Here is a 14,633-nt window from a genome sequence, read left to right as displayed (position 1 = left end):
ACACATTCAGACCTCCCCCAAGGCTTCTGACATGTCACACATCAAATCAGAACTGAAAAGAGGAGATCCGGGGAGACGTGTGGCGTCGCCTTGACATTGCGGCCGAATGTGCAAATCTAAAGCGGCTCCGGACTAAACGGTGAGTTTGCCAATGCAGCTTCAGATGAGCACATTTTGTTTCAATGCACCTTTTCACAGGTCGCATTTGACTTTTTTTCCTTCAAAACACCACTGACACCTGGTGCGCTCACGTGACGGACGCGCACTCGTCAGTCATCATACAGCAGGCCAGTTAAGTTCTACCCACACTCCATCACTTCTTCACCCGCTGTTGTGAAATGTTTCATTGAGATATTCTCACGCGTCGTCTTCTCGTCTTGGTATAAAATGGCCGCTCCTGTTTGTACTGTATTGCAAGCTAACGGGGCAAGTCGGGAAAACACTTTTTTGCATGTGTGCGCGTACTGATTAGATGGCTTTGACATTTAAAATGCCTTCAAACCCGCTCTCAAATATTTGGATTGTCATCAAAAATAAACAGGCTCAAGTTAAAACGCCTGATGGGAAATTTGTCGATTCCGTGGCTTACAAAAATGAATCCCAAATGCTCTCACTTTGTTGAGCTTGGGTTAAACAGGCCTCACTCTGTAAAATGTGGTCAAAACTATGACTTCGATTGCATTGATGGAGGGAGAAATTGACGATTTGCCCTCCCAGTGTGCCCTAACACTGCCCCTCTACTGGTTTGCTAGGGCACAGCCCCACCATCGTATTCCTGTTGACACACGATGTTTTTTTTTCCCCCCCACCAAAGTGCCATTGTTAGATATGCCCCATGCGAGAAAAATGTTCTTTTTAAATTTTTTTATTATTATACAGTCCCACAGCTCGCTTCACATGACAATGAAGCGCATTGTCACAAACAAGCCCGGAACCCTCGAAGTTCCTGCGGACCTTGATATGGCCGTGGACTCAAGGTTTTTCCCATTGGACTGGAATTTAGTTGCATAACAAGTCACACTGCGCCCACCCCCCGCCTCCCACTTCCATTTTAAATGGGCGGTGATAAGGCTGATGATGTCCTTCGCTTTCCAGGATTTTGGTGCCTCGATGTGTGTGCCACCTTTTACAGAGAAAGACAGTGAAAGCGGGGAGGGGGTGGGGGAGGGGGGCGGAGCAGAAGCAGATGGAAAGTTGAGGAAATGAGGGTGGGGATGAAGGTGTAGGGTCTGTCTGAGGAAGAAGGAGGGGGTTGAGCAGCAAGTGCATGTGAGAGAGTGAGCGAGAGAGTGAGAGACAGGAAGAGGAAGTCGTGAGAGAGAGAGAGAGAGAGGCTTTAAAAGAGCGAGAGAAGGGGATAGACACACAATTGTGTTGCTGCTGAGATGTCTGCACAAAGAGGTGAGTGCACTGATAACACAGACAAACACAAGGAGGTCTGTGTGAAAACAGGTGCAGTGTGTGTGTGTGTGTGTGTGTGTGTGTGTGTGTGTGTGTGTGTGCGGCTGAGTTAATGGCCAGCTTTTGTTAAATCAATCAGATAATTGCTTGACCATGCTGGGTGTGTGTGCGCGCCTGTGTGTTAGTTTTAGTCACGGTCGCACTTGTGATTTTGTACTTGCTGAGTGGGGAAAAAAGTCACATTTGTTTTTTTTTTCCTCTTCACGAAAAGAAAGTGCCACTGCACACCCACTGCAGTAGGTGGCAGTGGCGCTGCTATGAGTGTGAGCGCAAAGCTGTTTTGTTGTTGCTGTTTTTGCCGTTATTCTTTGCGCGTTGATTTGTATTTTGTTTTGGGTTTCTTTAATGTTAGGCTCACGGATAACAATTTTACAGACAAATGTTATTTATTGTTGCGGAGGAGAGCTGGGGGCAGGTGGGGCAAATATTTTCTTCTTCCATCTGTCTGCCATCCACCAGTCTATGGAGCCATTTTGTTCCTTCCAACGGTCACCTACAGGCTTTTCTATGTGCCTCGATACATGGACCAATTTGTCTGCCCATCTTCCAGTCTCGCATCCATCCATTCATCTACCCATCCATCTGCCATCAAAGTCTCTCTCTGCCTTCCCATCAGTCTGTGCACTGATCTGTCCATCTAGCGTGCATCCATTCTGTCATCGACCCTTTTAGGTTCGTCATCGTTGATTCAAACTGCTGTGCTAAAAATGGATTGCTTTGACGCTTTGGTGTGGAAGCAGAAATAGATGACAAAACAACTGTGGGGTTTTTGGGGGAGGGCCCAAGCATATGAAGGCCATTTCGCTGATGAGCGTGGCAAAGCGAGGCATGACTTGAGTGAGTGCACTGAGTTCATGTACGTAAAACCGTCGAACGATTTGACAATCTTTCTTGATGAACCTGCAAATGTGTAAAGAACCGCAGGCAGACCGTCTGCAGTGTGTGACTTCCTGATATCAGGACCGGTTTTTTTTCTTTCTTTCAAAGTTTCACAGTGGTGTCCTGCCCTAAATAAACCTCCATGCAGCGTCTGACTTGACTTGGGGGCGGGGGACCTTGTGACACACTTGACCTCTTGCTCTTCTCATTTCCCCTTTCTTCACATCTCCTCTTCTTCTTGCCGTCGCCAAACTTCCTCTTAGGTCCCGGCAGATTTCGAATTTGGTGCATTCAAAGTAGCCACAATTTTTTTTTCCCACCGCCTCCCTCCCTCAAAATTAGTAATACAAAGTTAGTTTCATCAAGGCCAAATGACGCCAATTCCAATCAGCAAGCAGCACTCTCACAGTTTTGCCCACCCCCTCTACCGTTTTGTAGAGGGGGTGACATAAAATTGCAGCTGACATTAGCATTTATGAATAATTAGGACTTACTCAAAAGTTGTGGCATTGCTCACTTTTCAGTGCACGCTGGATGTACTGGGGAGGAACTTGCGTAGAAAAAAAATGGAGGAAACAAAAGAGCGCTTTTATGAATGGCTCCACAAATTTGCAGGCTAGTCACACACACGCACGCACACACAGAGGGAGACGGGCAGGGGATCCCGATCCGTCACAGTTTGATGACATCATCTGGGTGCTAAACAAGAGCCAAACAAGGGAGTCCCCCGCTTCCTCCGCGCAGGCACGGCTGCTCTCATTGGTTGGCGGGGGTGAAGGTGTCGCCATGGAAACCTTGAGGAAGGCGGCGGGTTGTCCATTCCAAACTCACTCACACGCACACACAGTGGCCACTTGTCATGGTGGAGGGCTCTAACCTTCTCTCGCTTTTCTTTCACTTGACTTGAGTCAACAAAGCAGGTAAGGAAGCGACACTTTCTCATCTTTCTCAGTTTTTTTTTTTTCTCCTCCTTGTGCAAACAGCACACCGGCTATATGCGTGTGTGTGTGTACGGGTGTGCCTTTCCCCATCAGTAAACAGTCGGAAAGCCCTAAACACACGGGAAAGACGTGGAAATCCGGCGTGTTTCTTGGCATGGTAAAAAAATATAGCAGGCGTAACCTTTTCTGTTCATGTTTAACAACCGTGTGTCAACTCAACATCCGCTTTTAAGAATTTACTTGCATTCATTTGGGACGAAAAAAAGAGCTCAATGCCTCGGTTCGTTCAAAGCAAACGATCCCATGATTTCAATAGAATTTTGTGTTACATAATACATCAATTATTTTGTGGGATTTCATATACATGGCGTCACTTCAAACACTATCATATCAATGACGCAACCACCAAATTAAATCCTGTCAAATTCTTATGAGGGGATGCACAGTCTGCCCGCTTCCTCTCTTTTGGTGACTCGGCTCCAAAATTTGCAGGCACGCACAGGCGCATCTGGGCGCGAGCTGGTTTAGTGCTAATGCTAACTTCTCCTTTTTTGTACCCTCTGACCTCTGCTTCCTCTCCGTCTGGTGATGCACCGCCCCCACCCCCAGTCATGAAGGAGAAGAACCCGTGGCACAAGTCCGGGATTGTGATTGTGGCGGTGATTGCCGTGGTCGCCGTGGTCGCCCTGGTGGTGGTCTTGGTGGTCCAGAACATGCCCCTGCCACAAAAGTACAAGGTAAGATGGTAACGTCTACCACTTATGAACAAGTGCTAAGCGTCGTCATCGTCTTGTCTTTTATAGTTCATGCAGAGTACCCGTAAAATTGTGGAATTAATGCTGGATGCTAAGGTCGGATCTTAATCTGGCAGGTTTTGCATTACTTTTCTGGCATTTGTACACCAGATTGGGTCCATATGAATTCATAGTGACAAGTGACAATAACTTTTTTTTTTTTTTTTAGCTCCATGTATCTTTTATTGACCACGTGGTATATTCTTAACCCTTGTGTGAAGTCCCTTTCCTGGCCAGTGAGCCACGCGGCCGCCAAGTTGCCAAGGGAAGCGTCCAGTTTAGTTGCAATACAACTTCAGACTGTTGAGTAGCATGTAAAACAAAATAAAGAGAGCTATAATGGCTGATGATGTCATGACTTGACAATCCCTGGCGTCACATCTGGTCTACATTAGCAACCCCGAAGCTGTTTAAGTAAACACTTGCAGTTGCACTAAACTGTTTATCTGCGTGTCTGCAAATGCTCAATGAATCATTAGTCACGCTTCGAAGTATCAGCGCATCCCGCCACCACTCCCCCGACAAGCACACATTCAGAAGATGTTTTCAGCGGGAATTTATTCCCCCCCCCCCAACAGTATGGGATTGTACTGGACGCCGGCTCGTCGCACACGACTGTCTTCATTTACGAGTGGCCCGCCGAGAAGGACAACAACACAGGGCGAGCTGAGCAGAAACACTCCTGCAATGTCAAGGGTAGGCCGACGCACTTTTCACGCATCGCTGCTTAGGAGGGTTTGTTTACATTTCAAAACCATTTTTGGTACTTTCACTCGGGTTAGAATTGACTGTTGTTGGGCGATTAAAAAAAAAAAATTAACTCAAAAGGAAAATAGCATTGGGTAAAATGGCCCAATACAGCATCTCCAATGGTTCTATGCCCTTTCGACAGTAATTTTGGTCACCTTAATATCAATTTTAAGGTAAAAAAAAAATTACGAAGATGCTCAAGCAGTTGTAGCAGCGCGCTGACTTGACTTGAACTAAAACATGAATGTGAACTTTCCGCGTTGGCAGGTCCAGGTATCTCCAGCTACGCGGGGACGCCGTGGAAGGCCGGCCAGGCCTTGCGGGAGTGCATGCGGGAGGCCGAGAAGAACATTCCCAAGAAGCGACACGCCCAGACGCCCCTCTACTTGGGAGCCACCGCCGGGATGAGATTGCTCGAGTAAGGAAGGACGCCATCCGTTCAGGCAGGAATGTCCCCCGCTGTCAATTTTGCTGCTTTCCTGTGAATGTGAAGGAGGCCCTGTAGTTTTTCAAATCTTTCACACGAAATGATTAACCAGCCATCGATCGATGGAAACTAACGCATTAGTTTGTTTGTGCGTAGTTTACAGAACAGCTCGGCATCCGATGAGGTGTTCCGGGCCGTGTCGGAGACCCTGCAGACCTTCCCGTTCTCCTACCAGGGCGCCAGGATCCTCAGCGGCCAGGAGGAGGGCGCCTTCGGATGGGTCACTGTCAACTACTTGGACGACCGCCTCAAACAGGTCCTGACGCAAGTCCTCGTTGAAGTCCAGTTACTTTTGCAGAGGGGAAGAAAAACATTTCTCGAGCACTAGAAAAAAAAAGTCACCAGATTAAGTCGTAGCTTTTATTGCGTAATTGCTACTACATGTGTTCACATGTGGTTCGTGATTAGTTACTCAGTCATGGCTGTCATGTTTGTGGATCTCGTTTGTTGTTTATTGGCCAAGTTCTGCCGCACATCTGACTTTGCTGCTTCTGTGTGTGCACGACTGCAGGGTCTGAAGACCACAGGGGCCCTGGACCTCGGCGGGGCGTCCACCCAGATCAGCTTTGTGTCCAAAATGTTTGACGGCAGCGAGTCGCCAGGCAACTCAGTGACCTTCCGGCTATACGGAAACGACTACAACCTTTACACACACAGCTTCCTGTGCTACGGGAAGGATCAGGCCCTCAAAATGGCGCTGGCGCACCAAACTCAGGTAGACGCCCTTTCAGCTCCTTACTTTTTTTTTTTGCATTCATTCATAAGACTTGTAAGGTCAGAGGCATGGCTCATTTTTGGTTCATTTTAGTCATCGATTTTATTTTGAGCACTGGGAATTGTTTATACAAGAATTTATTTTATTATTATTATTTTTTTAGCTCTAAGATAAAAAGAATGTTGGAAAAAAAAGTCAGGTTTTGCCGAGTCGAGTCGGATTTTCACCGAACAATAATGGTTCCCAAAAAAAGTTACTTTTGTCAAGAGACCTTATTTTTGTTTTGGATGATTTTCACTTCCATTCCTCGTCCTCCCCCAGTCAGGTCCCCAAGCGATAAAGGACCCGTGCTTCCACCCTGAATACGTCGAAACCAAGGAGTACTCGAAGCTCTATGACAGCCCCTGTGTGTCGGACAGGAAGCCTCAGGGAGCCCCCGCATTTTTCCAGCACACGGGAATAGGAAACTTCCAACAATGTCAGGACGTAGTCCGGAGCCTCTTCAACTTCAGCCAATGCAAATATAGCCAGTGCTCCTTGAACGGGGTCTACCAGCCACCTCTGCAGGGGGGTTTTGGGGTAAGGAGGCTCTGGAGACGAGCACAATGTGTAAACATGGCAATGGACAAACTGATAGAAATCTAGAAAATGTTCCGGTTAGGCTTCATTTGGCTGACAGTTGGTTCTAAATTCTGCTGTGAAATTTCTTGGTAAACTTTAGGATTTTATTGAGCAATGTCTAGGTCCTGAGAATGCAAATCAGCCCCAAACCACAGTTGGCATCCATTCTTTTACGTCTCCTTGATTATTTTTTTTTTTGACAGAGATGTTAGCATTCACCAAAGATTTATATCAGTCTTTAGCCAACATGCTAAAATATGGAGTGACGTGAAAAAAAATCTCAAATTCCTATCAAATGAATTAGCTCAAATAAAGCCAAAGTCCTGCTGTGAAAATGATGATATATTGCACTATACATTTGCAACTTAGCACATGATTATAAAAATGGATTTTGAATGTAAGTCATTGTAGCAGTGATTATGCTTTTTAATATTTTGTTGGTGTCTTGTGTGTGATGGTAGGCGTTCTCAGCTTACTACTACATCATGGACTTCTTCAACCTCACAGACACGTCCATCCCTTTGGACACAGTCAAGGAAAGGATAGCACGCTTTTGCGCCACACCCTGGCAGCAGGTTAGCTATATGCCATATATACTGCCTGTGTGTGTGTGTGTCTCCTCACTCTCTGTATATGTGTGGATATATATATATATATATAATGTAGACACACACTTTTACACCCAGGTGAAGCAGCAGAATCCAGGCATCAAACTGAAGTATTTGGTGGGGTACTGCTTTGCCGGCACCTACCTCCTCACGCTGCTGACGGATGGATACAACTTCACCTCCGAGATCTACTCCAACATCAAATTCATACACAAGGTACGTTGCCCTTATTCTCCTCTTGGATAAAATGTATCCCGGCCCTTTGTAAATAACCATAGAATATGTAATCTCCATTTTTGCAGCAGCGCCCCATTTTCATGCTCCCCTTAGTCTCATCTGGATAAAATGTTTGATTACTGTGGTGGTGAAAAAAAAGAGAGCATCCTCAAAAGCGTGCTGATGAGATCACTTATCCATCGTGTGCTTCCCAGATCAAAGGAAGTGACGCGGGCTGGACTCTGGGGTACATGCTCAACCTGACCAACATGATTCCAGCCGAGGCTCCCAACGAACCGCCGCTGCCCTACGCCGGCTACGTGGTCATTGTCATGGTCATCGTCATCTTACTCGTGGTTCTCTTCTTGTTCATCGCGCACGCCATCAGGCCGAGCTGCTCCAAGCGGCCCCGCGTCGTATAGCCGCCCGCCCTTCAAAGGACTACACATGAACCTGTACATGAATATATGGCTGTACAAATCAAATAGCCCACCGTTTATACACACACTGATTCCTAATAAGTATTTTAATCCTTTTTTTTTTGGGGGGGGGGGGGGGACAGATCCATGTAATGTACAAAACAGTATATGTGGCTTTGTTTTGAGCAGGTTAAGTGAGCCGTACAGGATACAAAAGTTAATTGCTTCAAGGGTGGGATCAATTTCATTTCGTAAATCAGATTTCTGTGGTGAACAAAACAAGATGTTATTTTCAAGCTATGGAAGTGCATCGATTGTCCAGCACTACCTCGTTGAGAGCATAAATATGTTGCCCTCTTGTGTTCAAATCCATATTGCACATGAAAAACAATGTGCCTTTGCAAAGTTAGTCACAGTTTTGGATTTACACAACAATGTTCCTCACTACCTCTTGTCGAAACTAAGCTGTAAAACTGACTTTGGTTATTGGAATCGTGTGTTTTTATCAGCCACACTTTTAAGGAAATGATTTTGCACTTTGTTTCTGACTAAAGTAGACCTATTTGGTTTAACAGTGCGACATTGTAAGACTGCTTTTTTTGCCTTGCTTTTCAGTAACTCATGCAGAATCTTGGCAACCTCTTGGCAGAGGTGTGCTGTCAATGGAGTACCACTTGGTCATATTTCTGGTTGGTAAATGAAGTGATGTCAGGCTACAACGTGCAGGTCGGTGTTTTGGAATACGAGGTAGTGTCATGGCGCACTTGCTCTACCAGCCCCCGTTTTGACAGGAAGCGGGAACTTAGCAGCCCTTCCTTGGCATTCACGCCCCAGCTCTTATCAGGAGGGAAAATTCTGACAAGGGAAAAAATAAAAAAAATCACAGTGCTTTTCCAACACCTTATCAGATTTGTGAAAAGCATTTCCTAGCCTGTTACCTCAAGTCAAGTGTTCCGCTCGCTATCCATTTCCACGTCAAAAGACCACATTGCCATGAATCCGAGCAACAGAAAGGTCCATTTCAGCCGGTCCCTCAAAGAACATGTAAACTCCGCCCATTGCACAGCAGGTAACCATTTTCCATCGTGCTAGTTGAGCTTCCCGTTGAGGCTGGGCGCAAGCATGTACGGCACCGCCGGCCTGCCGCCGTCCCGCACGGTGTCGGTGTGCTCCGAAACAGACGGGATGACGTGGTCAGACGCGTCGGCGGTGTGTTCCCGCTCGATGATGTTGGCCGTCTCGGAGTCCAGCTCGCGCAGGTCGTCCCGGTAAAAGCGCTGGCGCAGGCGCTTCATCTGTGGCAGCTCCACGCACGTCTCCATCAGCACCAGATTGCACACCAGACCCATCAGCAGATACACTGAAACACGCCCACGCGCACACACTTTAGTGAAAAACTTAATAATAAAACCTGTTAGCAACCATTTTGTTAATATAAGCAGTCGTTGAACTATGGAGGCCACAAAAGTAGTAGATTTAATAAAAATCCTCTAAACAAATAAAACGAATTGATAGAACCCTGATCTGAAGCTAATCAAGTTTTTCTGATGGACTTCTATTTCCATGATTTCCTTTGTCTCAACAGATTGGCCTGTAAATAGCCCAAATCGGTGAGAAATTGACCTATGACCTGACTAAATGAGGCTCCGCCTCACAGTTCAACGACTCATTCGTAAAATAAGAATTGGCTTTGGGGCCCCAGGCACAATAACAACCCCCAAAAAAGAAGGTCTTTTCAAATGCTTGATTGCAGCGGTGACGCGTGGCCTTACAAGTGATGACCAGCTTGTAGAGGTCCCGGTGACGGTCGTCCTCCGTATTCTGAGTCTCTCCCGGGACGTAATCTCCGAGCCCGATGGTGGTCAAGGAGATGAAGCAGAAGTAGAGGGACTCCAGAAAGTTCCAGTCCTGCTCCACGGTGAAGAAGATACACGCCGGGATGATGAGGACCACAAGGGTCACCACCACGATGAGGGCCGCCGCGTGGGCGGCGGCGAACTTGGCCTTGGACACGGCCCAGCGGCGCGGGAAGTGGGCGAGGGGACGGCGGGTGACCACCACCATGATCCTCTGCACCACGGCAGAGAGGAAGAAGAGGGTCAGGGGGATTCCCACCACCGAGTAGATGATGCAGAAGGCCTTCCCTTCGTCCGACAGAGGAACGGTATGGCCGTAACCTAGACACAAACGCAACTGTTACCATATGACTTAAAAGTGGAAGCTCACTCGCTCAGTCAACTTGATGAACAAGTTATACAAGGCCTTCAAAACTGGGCAGTGTGTGGTTGTTAATAAATGTCATACATCACATTAGAGAACCATAAAAAAACCATTAAAAAATTGCTTTGACCTTTAACTGACTCTCTTATCACTTAAAACAAATGTTGCGTTTTGGGACCATTTTCGCCTCTAAACCTCCTTTCTCCATAAAACGTGGAAGTTGAGGGGTTTGTTGTTTTTATTGGATAGCTCTACTTTACGAACGACAAAAGGAGAGATGGAATCCTTTAATGCAGTTTATTAAAAGGGAAAAAAACATCTGCATCTCCGAACGGATGAACGAGAACATCTGGATGAACGAGAACATATTTTTCCGGTAACACAAACACTTCCTGGTTTCCTTCAGCCAATCAGACAATATCAACATCAACTTCCATCCATCCATTTTCCGAACCGCTTGATCCTCACTAGGGTCGCGGGGGGTGCTGGAGCCTATCCCAGCTGTCTTCGGGCAGTAGGCGGGGGACACCCTAAATCGGTTGCCAGCCAATCGCAGGGCACCAACATCAACTTGTTTAAGCAATTATTAAACGGAATACAACATAGGTAACTGTAACACAATATAATGCTAAAAAAAAGAAAATAATTAATAATTTAACATAAGCTTACAAAAGTATCACCGACAGGGCCTGTAAAACGTTTACACACCCATGTTCAAATGGCAAGATCCCAATGGCTTGTCCCGTAAGGTGTGACTCCAAAAATGTCAGCAACGACCGACTAGACTGTTTGAATTGCTAATCCTGAACACAGCCACATGCCCGGTTATGACTTATCACTTTGCAACCACTCACTTATTTTTACTTTCCTTTTCAAAAGGATTTCGTGTGTGGTTGTGGATCGATTGGGGGAAAAATACTGTCATTTATTTTAGCTCAAAATGTATCCCTAATCATTGGTCAAATACAATATCATATTCGTTTACATTACGTCCATCGCTAGTCTTTTTTAAGATCAATTATTATTCAATGGCCTCTGATGGGTGGCGGTTTTGTATACATGAGAGTCCCCCCCCCCCCCCCCCACACCACCCCTTTCCAGTGTGGTCGCCGCTCGAGCCCAAAATGGAGCGCTCGAGTGGGCTCCTCGAGTTTCGCCAAGGCTCACCCGTGGTGGTCAGCACGGTGCTGGTGAAGAACAGCGAGGATATGAAGTCCCAGTTGCGGCGGCTACTTTTGCCCAGCGCCGACACGCCGTAGTTGCTGGCCTCCAGCGCGTGCGCCAGTAGCTGGCGCAGGCTGTCGTCCGACACGCACGTATTGTTGGCCAGGAAGTCACGGCGACTCGCCTCCAGCTGATCGCGGAGTCGGACCTCGTAGGGCAGCTCCACGGCGGAGAAGATGCCGGCGCCGACGAGCAGGTAAACGGCGTAGGTGACCACCAGCAGAACAAAGTTGAGCCCCGGCCGATGGTCCTCGGCGAAGCGAGCGCAGACGCCCCCCATAGCGTGGAAATGGACACGAAATCCACCGCGGAAATGAAAACCCCCGCGGGGGGGGGGGGGGGGGGGGGTAAATGGAAAGAGCGAGCGGCGGTGAAGACGAGTGATGTGTTGGTCGCGAACGAGACGGTACAAAAGTAAAACTTTTGCAGTTAATACTCACTATTTTTGTTATGATGCCGCATGTTTGATTGTTGTTGGTTGAAGTTTAATTTTGTTGCTTGTTTATTGTTTGGAGCTTTTTTAATGTTCAATAAAATAAGAAGAAGCCATTTCTTTGCTGAATAATTGTTGCTATTTGCAGTCAGTAGAGTGCAATATTTAGTTCACCAAGTCATTTATCAAAATGTATGCTAAATTTGTCAAATATTTAAAAGAAAATCTAAAGTTCAAAGAGCTGTTTGAGAGCCAAAAGGAGCCGGCTCTTTTCACTGAGCCGAGCCAAATAAACCGGATCACCGAAAAGAGCCGAAAATCCCATCACTGGTGAAGACTTTTTCCTGGTTCATTACATCACCGAGGAGGAAGAGGAGACGTCACTTACCTGTACAGGTGCAAATTTTAAAAGACAATTTGACTCTATTAACCGCAAGAAAACAATTTTTTATTATTGCATCCTTGCTTTACGGCTGGTCACTTTGGTTTGTGAGTTTTGGTTTTGTTATTTTAGGCCGGTTTCAGTCATCACATGGCGATTCGAGCAACCGTCTGGAACCGGTTTAACTGGGTTTGTTTGAAATCACAACAATGGACAGACAGACGGGACACTTTATTAGGTGCTTGCACATCCCAAACCAATCAATGTCTTGCTCCTTGTTTTGGCCACAAAATAAAACCAAATTATTCAAATCTTGTACAATAAACCCTCACCCATTGTCAGTTTTTTGTCTCACAATCAAACTACGTTAAACTGAGTTGAAAAGGTTCACTGAGTCAAAAGTTGTGCTTTGCCGCCATTCTGTGGCAATGGCCAATAAATGTAACTTTTAAAAGGCACAATATAGAATAAATACCGAGATGTTTATAGGCGACGAGGGCTCTAATTTTCATGGTCTCTGTTTTTGTCAAACAAATTCTCCCCCGCTATCCCAAAATTGACATTTTTTGACTGGTCGGATTTAGAAAAAACACCACAAAAAGGTGCCAAAACGGCGAGGTAATACTGCGATATATTTAGTTATGGTCACAAATGAAAATATACGATATCCGAACCGCTAAGTAGCGAGTGAATTGCAATTTGGGATTGTGCAGGCGAAGTTTACCTATTGAAGTTTATCTTGCCTCGAAGTGACCACAAGAGGGCACTGCATACCACGTTCCCATGGTCTCAGTTGCCAAAGAATGCATTTTCATTCCCATATGGCAATAAATAGTTATTTACACTTGGAAGTTGTAAAAGTCAGCAAATGACCTTTGAAACACAGAAAAGGGGATAATGGACCAAATGATGGCGGATGGTTTCTCTTGTCCCAGCAAACTTAAACGTCAGTTATCTGAAGGTGGAAAGCAAAATTGCAGAGATGTTCAGAAGTCAAGATGAGGCAGGATTTGTGGTGATTTGTTTCTGTACCTCTGCACTCGTATCTGAGGTCAGAGAAGAGCACGTGTTCCTGGGAGAAGACAAACATTCCTAGTCGCCCACCGGCCAGCGTGTGGTCGTAAACGGCGCCCGAGTCCGACAGGATCTCCCTGCACTCGTACACCACCACCCTGTGCGAGGAAAAACATCGTATGTGCAGAAGCTTATTTTGCTCCCCTCCAAGGTTTGTCCATTTCGTTGCTCATTATCGTCGATCGTTTCCAATCACAACATCGGTGTGAATCACATTTTTCCATACCTGATGAAGCCCGTCTTAGGTCTGTGGATGAGGTGCATGCGGTACGCCGTGTAGTCCTTCCATCCCGTTTTGTTGGGATCGTGCCACAGTGTCCGGACCTGACGGGAGAGAAAGCACACGCGTGTTTTGTCGGAGCTTTTGAAGCATGAACACACACGTTCTTCTGGCGCGATTGAGAAAAACGGCTCAGTGGCTTGACATGAGCCCTTTGCCGTCTACCCATTCCCCATCGTAAAAATGTCTAGAAAAGAGTCGCTGCCTGGTTGCGGGTGTTGCCGGTGTGCCACAGGGCGTTGCGCAGGTATTCTCCCGGGCCCCGTGCTGGAGTTGACCAGTTTAATGGAGAACCCCGCTGTTCCGAAAGCCTTGGAGGGCTTCTTTGGAGAGCCTGAGACACCTGTTCTCAGAAAGAAAGTTGGTGGTTGCTTTGATTGCTGCTACGAAGAGCATAGACAGTGAGCTAGACTGCTATCGAACTCTCACACCTGTTTCCACATGACAACGTAGAAGCATCGACTGGACTGATAGGCGAAGACGATGCCGGCATAGTCTTCATCCCGATTGGTGTTCACGTAAAACGTCACGCTGAAGTCCACCGCGTTGAATTTGTCATATCCTGTCCAAACATTTGACCATTATTTCACATTTTTACAATGGTGTGATTGGAATTTGAAGGCGTCGGGCTGAGGCCGACCCAAAGCGATGCCGGGGTCCGAGTTGGCGGCCTGCAGCAGCTCAGTGCCCTGGCTGCGGATCACCCACAGCGGATCTGACTGGGCGGTGCCTTTCGGGTCCAGCAGAACCACCTGAAACTTGCCGAAGTCTGTCGACTTGATGTCGGGGTTGAGCGGACAGGGATCGAGCGCGTCGGGAATGTTGTCGTTGTCGAAGTCGTTGAAACAGGCGTCTCCGCTGCCATCGCCAACCTCTTCATTAATCAACTCGTCAATCACGAGCCGGACTAGATCTCTGAGGCCATGCCATTGTCCCGTAGGCCCCACCAAAATCTTCATTAAATGTGCACTGCAATGCTCAAAGCATGTCAGAGAATTACATCGGCTCTTAAAGTCAAAGGGTTGACAAGAGAGCAACTCGAGATTAGAGAGCTACCTTGAAAGAGGGGGAGAGAGAGAGAAAAAGAGAGATCGAGGGAAGCTGTCGCTTCACTTCATTTGTGTTCAGT

General features: G+C 46.8%; 3 protein-coding genes across 5 annotated transcripts; 1 reads left to right on the top strand and 2 right to left on the bottom strand.

Moving 5' to 3' along the window:
* Window positions 1-1,226: 1,226 nt before the first annotated feature.
* On the top strand, window positions 1,227-8,468 carry entpd1 (ectonucleoside triphosphate diphosphohydrolase 1). 3 transcript variants are annotated; one of them, XM_086139070.1, is made up of 10 exons: window positions 1,227-1,401; window positions 3,891-4,018; window positions 4,654-4,771; window positions 5,093-5,243; window positions 5,409-5,568; window positions 5,824-6,027; window positions 6,349-6,606; window positions 7,110-7,223; window positions 7,335-7,472; window positions 7,688-8,468. In XM_086139070.1, the coding sequence occupies exons 1-10, from the start codon at window positions 1,386-1,388 to the stop codon at window positions 7,892-7,894; spliced, it is 1,494 nt and encodes a 497-aa protein (XP_085995196.1). In that variant the 5' UTR covers window positions 1,227-1,385; the 3' UTR covers window positions 7,895-8,468. The 3 variants fall into 3 exon arrangements, with proteins under 3 accessions (XP_085995196.1, XP_085995197.1, XP_085995195.1); XM_086139071.1 differs by having other exon boundaries at window positions 1,240-3,260; XM_086139069.1 differs by having other exon boundaries at window positions 1,240-4,018.
* LOC147190140 (potassium channel subfamily K member 1-like) lies at window positions 8,020-11,655 on the bottom strand. Its single transcript, XM_086139072.1, has 3 exons — window positions 11,279-11,655; window positions 9,664-10,068; window positions 8,020-9,251 (listed from the first exon to the last, which is right to left on the bottom strand). The coding sequence occupies exons 1-3, from the start codon at window positions 11,613-11,615 to the stop codon at window positions 8,980-8,982; spliced, it is 1,014 nt and encodes a 337-aa protein (XP_085995198.1). The 5' UTR covers window positions 11,616-11,655; the 3' UTR covers window positions 8,020-8,979.
* Window positions 11,656-12,366: 711 nt separating this feature from the next.
* Window positions 12,367-14,614, bottom strand: LOC147190139 (thrombospondin-1-like). Its single transcript, XM_086139073.1, has 6 exons — window positions 14,145-14,614; window positions 13,936-14,066; window positions 13,710-13,847; window positions 13,451-13,548; window positions 13,183-13,322; window positions 12,367-13,105 (listed from the first exon to the last, which is right to left on the bottom strand). The coding sequence occupies exons 1-6, from the start codon at window positions 14,461-14,463 to the stop codon at window positions 13,098-13,100; spliced, it is 834 nt and encodes a 277-aa protein (XP_085995199.1). The 5' UTR covers window positions 14,464-14,614; the 3' UTR covers window positions 12,367-13,097.
* Between the last annotated feature and the right edge of the window lie 19 nt (window positions 14,615-14,633).

This window comes from Hippocampus guttulatus, chromosome 19 (assembly GCF_054856545.1).
Source record: "Hippocampus guttulatus isolate MCC_2025c chromosome 19, RoL_Hgut_1.0, whole genome shotgun sequence".
Classification (NCBI taxonomy): Eukaryota; Metazoa; Chordata; class Actinopteri; order Syngnathiformes; family Syngnathidae; genus Hippocampus; species Hippocampus guttulatus.
This window is presented reverse-complemented; position numbering and strand designations above follow the sequence as displayed.

Bases quoted from the DNA above. Each gene is read 5' to 3' on its own strand.
- entpd1 (XM_086139069.1), top strand. From the start codon at position 3,815: ATGCTAACTTCTCCTTTTTTGTACCCTCTGACCTCTGCTTCCTCTCCG. The intron at 4,019-4,653 runs GTAAGATGGTAA...CCCCCCCAACAG, and splicing joins CCCTGCCACAAAAGTACAAG to TATGGGATTGTACTGGACGC. The intron at 6,607-7,109 runs GTAAGGAGGCTC...GTGTGATGGTAG, and splicing joins CTCTGCAGGGGGGTTTTGGG to GCGTTCTCAGCTTACTACTA.
- LOC147190140 (XM_086139072.1), bottom strand. From the start codon at position 11,615: ATGGGGGGCGTCTGCGCTCGCTTCGCCGAGGACCATCGGCCGGGGCTC. The intron at 10,069-11,278 runs GTGAGCCTTGGC...GTTTGTGTCTAG, and splicing joins CACCGTGCTGACCACCACGG to GTTACGGCCATACCGTTCCT. The intron at 9,252-9,663 runs GTAAGGCCACGC...GGCGTGTTTCAG, and splicing joins CTACAAGCTGGTCATCACTT to TGTATCTGCTGATGGGTCTG.
- LOC147190139 (XM_086139073.1), bottom strand. From the start codon at position 14,463: ATGAAGATTTTGGTGGGGCCTACGGGACAATGGCATGGCCTCAGAGAT. The intron at 13,848-13,935 runs GTGTGAGAGTTC...TTCTGAGAACAG, and splicing joins ACGTTGTCATGTGGAAACAG to GTGTCTCAGGCTCTCCAAAG. The intron at 13,323-13,450 runs GTATGGAAAAAT...TTCCTCGCACAG, and splicing joins CCTAAGACGGGCTTCATCAG to GGTGGTGGTGTACGAGTGCA.